Source organism: Notothenia coriiceps, unplaced genomic scaffold, assembly GCF_000735185.1.
Source record: "Notothenia coriiceps isolate Sejong01 unplaced genomic scaffold, NC01 NC01_scaffold00000339, whole genome shotgun sequence".
In the NCBI taxonomy this organism is placed as follows: Eukaryota; Metazoa; Chordata; class Actinopteri; order Perciformes; family Nototheniidae; genus Notothenia; species Notothenia coriiceps.
The window spans coordinates 13,398,408-13,403,748 of record NW_011333040.1 but is presented as its reverse complement, the minus strand read 5'-3'; the positions used below and the strand labels follow the sequence as shown (position 1 = coordinate 13,403,748).

At 44.9% G+C, this 5,341-nt stretch overlaps 1 protein-coding gene across 1 annotated transcript in view; it reads left to right on the top strand.

Annotated features, from left to right (window-relative positions):
- Positions 1 to 5,341, top strand: part of LOC104951146 (talin-1-like) — a 39,807-nt gene that overhangs the window by 27,909 nt on the left and 6,557 nt on the right. Inside the window, exon 17 of the mRNA XM_010777783.1 lies at positions 2,435 to 2,440. Coding sequence (XP_010776085.1) covers positions 2,435 to 2,440 — 6 coding nt within the window. The remainder of the gene's footprint in view (positions 1 to 2,434; positions 2,441 to 5,341) is intronic.

Genomic DNA, 5,341 nt, shown 5'->3' with positions numbered 1-5,341 from the left:
AAATGAAACACATGTGCAATATACAAAGCCCGAAGCCGTCAGTCCTCAGTGACGAAGCCATCTTCGTCACATTTCCTCCCTCCTCTCCCGAAAGAGAACAGTACCTCATTCCTGCGACACTTATTGACCTTGGCCATTTTGCTCTCCTCCATGTGTCTCCACTCTGCCCGGTGTTTCTGCTTCCCCTTGTGCCGCATGGTTTCCTCAGGGGGGAGCGTGAAGTCGGAAGGAAGCTTCCCTTTCTTCCTCAACTCTTTCTCCCGCTCCTTCGCGATGGCCTCCGTCAGGTTCTCCACGTATGCCGCCTTCTCCGCCTGCAGTGTCCTCATCACCTGTTTCTCCACCTGAGTCTGAGCGGCTGACAGGGCCTCTACATGAGCCCTTATCTCCTCCAGCTGTCGCTGCATGACACGCTTTCTCTCCCGACAGATCCTCTCGGCCATTTTCACCCGCACCTCCTCTGCTAGAAAAGCATCTTCCTCGTCTTTAATTTTCTTCTCCTCCTGCAGGCGTATCAGACGAGCCTCCTCCGCTAAGCGCATCTCCTCTTCCTTTCTTAGCTTCTCCTCTTCCTCCCTCTGCAACCTGAGCTGCTCTTCTTTCTCTTCTATCAGGGAAAGCTGTTTGTTGTTGGCGAAACGCATCAGCTATGACGCGGGGGTGAGCAGGAGGGGTGGGGAGAGGCGGGGCTATGTTGTCATCGTTTTCAGGAAATGATCGTATAGGGCGTACACACGGAGCCGCAAGCGTTTCGTCCTCAGGCCTACCCACTTTGGGAGCCGTTATCAATGTGTATCGGATTCGGGCTACGAATCCGCGGCTCCGTTTCGGCCTCGTGTGGACGAACCGTCTATATACGATAGAGAACGTTATCGTTTCCGTGTGGACGGGGCCTTAAACAGACTGGTGTAGTCGTTGTTTTGTTCCAAACATAAAAGCATACTTTGATGTGTTGAAAAACATATTGAAGAAAAGTATGGCCACAACAACAGCAACAAATGTATCCGGAAAACATGTGAACAACCGTTTGATGCCAGTGGTAATATAACGGGAATGCAGCTTAAAATCACACTTGTGCTCTCATCTTAGTGTTGTTAACTGTACAGTATTTGGTCTGCATGTCAATGTCATCATAAATGTTGCTGTTTGTGCTCTTGATGAAGCCTACGCATAAAGGAAAATGTTCCTCCCATTCCATGATTAGTCTATTCAATCTTTCTTACCGTTACAGCATGACAACAGTTGATAAGGCACAACTTCCACCTGCTCAGCGGTGGACACACATTTAAGTCTTATCTTGACTCTATGTTGTAACAAAGCTGCATGATCCCAGCTGTTTTAACTAATGTATAGGGTAACTCTGGCTAATGTTTGAAGTTAATCTTGATGATGCAACAGGCTACAAATGTGCGAAATAATATAGATGACATGATAGGGGGAAGAGAGCATGAAAGACACACCTCCACCAAGATATAAAGGGGAAATGACCCTGAAGGGTGCGCTTCATAACACCCAAGCCATTTCAAAAAGACATCTCACCGCATGACACCAAAGGCAATTATTTGTTCTCTGTGTCCATTCAGGAAGAAAATTAAAAATCCTGGGGACAATCTTTTATCCACACTTTCTCCAAAAACTTGCTGCAAGAATGTGATGTCCATTTGGAATCTACAAACTGGAATGTTAGCAGGACTTGAAATAGATAAGTCTGGTTATATAAGCTGACAGTGCTAATTAAAAAAGTGAAGTAAAGTGAGTTAATCCAAGTTGATACTCAGGTTTAAACTGAGAAGAGGAGAGGATGGAAGCAGAGCGTGGGGAGATGAGCGGTCCTTGAGTTATTCATAGCCTCTCCATCAGATTTGTTAAGGGGATTGGAAGCAATTTAAAGGCCTCCGCTGACTGTTTGACTCGAGCAGCATTATGTCTCTCTATTCCATTATGTTGAGCCGCAATGTGGGGATAAAGACTGGGCTTCCTATTAGCCTCTGTATAAACAGATAGGGTGATGCTAGGCGGTTGCTAAGCCTGGACAGAGAAGGAGAACTCTTGACACTGAGGAGAATAGACAGCAGCCTTTGCTATCTCCTCGCTTGGTCTCACGATCACCTTGCCTCTATCTGTTTCCCTCTTCACACACACACACACCCCGTTATCTGCCGTACTCTGTAGCGCAGAACAGTAGCACCGTTGCTGTGGATCAAAAGGTGTTATGTCTCAGTGAACAGTGATCCGAGAACAGCCACAGGTCTGAAACAAATGGATGAGCACATTGAAGGCACAATTTGTGATCTAAATGTAAACAAAAGTGCAGCCCCACCACCTAAAATTCTAACCGTTGGAGTGGAACCTGCCAGATACAATAATGCCAGATATTAACATTAGCAGGTTTTGACAACAAAGAGGAAGACTGGGCTTTTTAGAGCAGAAATACCTCACAGTGCATTGCTTCAGTTTCTAAGTGGAAGTGCCAAAAACAGGACCAACACACTGACAAATATATTTTGTTAGTGTATTAAAATCACTTTGACTGTGGTAATTAATTACCTAAAAAAGGCCAATCGTCGGAATTTTCCAGTAAATATTAATTGAAACTAATGCTGCAAAACTGAAATTGGCCGAAGGGTTTTGCTAATTACATTACATGTTACTTGTTGGACGCTTTTATCCAGAGCGACTTACATACTCAATATTGTGGGTACACTCCCACACACATACTGTAAGTACTCACTAACGGAAAGACACTTTCCTTCTCTTTTGCCATTTCCCTTTAGCATTGTGGCATCCAAAAGCTTCGTCAAAGTTTACTAAAATGAGCAGTCTTTTCCTCCACAAGCCTGTGCTTGCAAGCTTCCAATTAGCAACCTAATAAAAGTGCTGGTGTGCTTTTTACAGTTAAGCATCCATGCTAGTTAAGTCACTGAGTCTATCGCCAAAATACTGTAAACATATATATTGTGTAAATCCAGTATATTTTAGGGTTTGAGGACTTATTCCTTCACCACTCTATACTGTAAGGTTCTAGAGGGGTTGCATGGCAGCATAGAGTGGAGATGGTTGCGGTGATGAGGGAGGACATGACCGCTAGTGGAGAAAGCCAGGGTTATTGATTTCTGTGCTCAGGATGGTCCCCGGACCAAAATATATAGGAATTGGATGACTGCATGACTCCTCTCATAACTGAACTCGTCCCTCTAACTTCTCTGTTGTCCTTCCCTTCACGTGTTCTCTAGCATCATGTCACACAGAGGTTAGGGTGACTGAGTGATACCATCAGTAAGCAATTCAGAGAGTTTCGCTTTGTAGTCCAGACAGAAAGAAATTCTGTTCAATCTGGTTGCATATGGTAAATACATTTTTACCAGTGTGAAATTCTGTGCCACTATGAGTAATCTGCCCTGGATGCCCTGCAAAAGTTGAAGTCCGACAACAAATCTCTCTGGTTTTGATGTCCAATTTGGATACATTGAAGATGTCATGGATGTAGATTTCAGCTCAACAAAGATATATTAACAGGAATTGCTCCCATCCTATCCGTCCAGGACATTACAACTTCCAGGACACTTGGACTTGCAACAACAAAAACCCTTTCTTAGATTTTGTACAAAATATATAGGTTACACACGGTTATACATGAAGAATATAATAACATCCATTACTTCAATTGATGGTGAATTGGTTGACGAGGAAACCCTGTGACTTTTCAACATTAGAAAACAACTCGTGTCCCCCTTTGAAACTTCCTGTGTCTCTTTATCCTCCCTTAAAACTTTAGTGCTCTCTTTCCCTCCCACACACTCCAATTTCCAGTTACTATCCGTGCTTTATAGGGAGGCAATGTGAGGTCAACACAGACAGCAACAGCAACATGGGCAGCCGTATTACATCCCCCTCCTTGTACCTGTAAAAGGCCTTGCAGCAGCAGTAGCGGCGGTGTGTCCGGGCTGCAATGCAGAGTGGATGTGACAGGCAGCACCGAGGTTGCTGCATTAGTGTCTGATATGCTGTGTGTGCTTCTGCATGTGTACTGTCACCTCACTCATCACCACGCAACAAGCCATTAGGGCAGGGGTTTTCAAAGTGTGGGAAGGTGAGCCTCCCCTCAGAGAACATAAGAACAACCGCGCCCCCCCTCCCAATTGTTATTGCTATTGTTATTATTATTATTGTTGCTATAATGCAGGGGTATTCAATTGCATTTCAAAGAGGTCCAGGAAGAGAAAATTTCATTAAATGCTCTGTTTTCACTGTAAGAAGGTGCTGCCACCACCCTTCAAATTCTCATCGCAGAGATGCAAGGAGGGCCGAGCACGGGAGACGATGGAAATACCGCCAATGTGGACCAAGTGATGGAGGTACTCCCAGACCCCAGTGTAAGTTCTTCATTAAATGTGTGGAAAAAAGCTCTCATCAGCCATCTTAAGACCCCCAAAGTTGCAATTTCAAATTTAACCAATTTGATATGTAAATGTTGTTTCGCTCAGCCTTAGTAGGGATAACTTCATGCAATGCATCAAAGCAGACACTGTAAATAGCCGAGTACACATACACAAGTCAAGTTTTAGAAGATGTGAAGGCTGACATCTTATCTGTGATTATGTNTCATGTTTCAGTTTACTCCCTACAACAGAAATTTCATAATGCTCTGCTATTTCGACCAACTGCGCCTTCTGGCAATCATCTAAGAAAGGCACTGAGGGCGCCCCCACAAACGCCGACAAAGAAGCCATAATATAGTGCCTATACCCAATCAGAAAGCAAAGTATTAACCTGCCAACACGCATGGGCAAAAGACAAACCCAACAGAGAGTTTCCCCCCCAACTGCCTAACCAAAATCTTACTAATCTCACCTAGTCTTCATGTGGCTTGCGGCGGGTAATTACGGACTGGAACCCGGCGGAGTTATGGAGCGACCTGTACGCAGGTAACACCAAGAAATCATGCGGATGTGCCCCGAGACAGCTGTCCGAAAACAGCTGACACTAACCACGTCGCCACAACACTGAAAAAAACAAACAGATGCAACCCAAGGGGAAACGCCACTGAAGCCTAGCAGGGAAATCTCTTTACAAAAGCGTAACAAACAGCAATGTGAAGCTGACCGTTGAGCGGCCCGACCAAGCAAGGAGGCAGAGGCAGAGAATTAAAATATAACCCGGTGTGGGCATTTATTCATCGCTGTGGTACATGACACAGCCTCAATATTGCTGCCCAGGTGAACAGTCACCAGCCACAAGGATCTCACCCACACTACCTGTCCACTGACAGGGAAAACAGAGCTTAAATACACACACACTTATTAACCCAACAAGACACAGGTGAGGGGGGAGGAGATAAAGA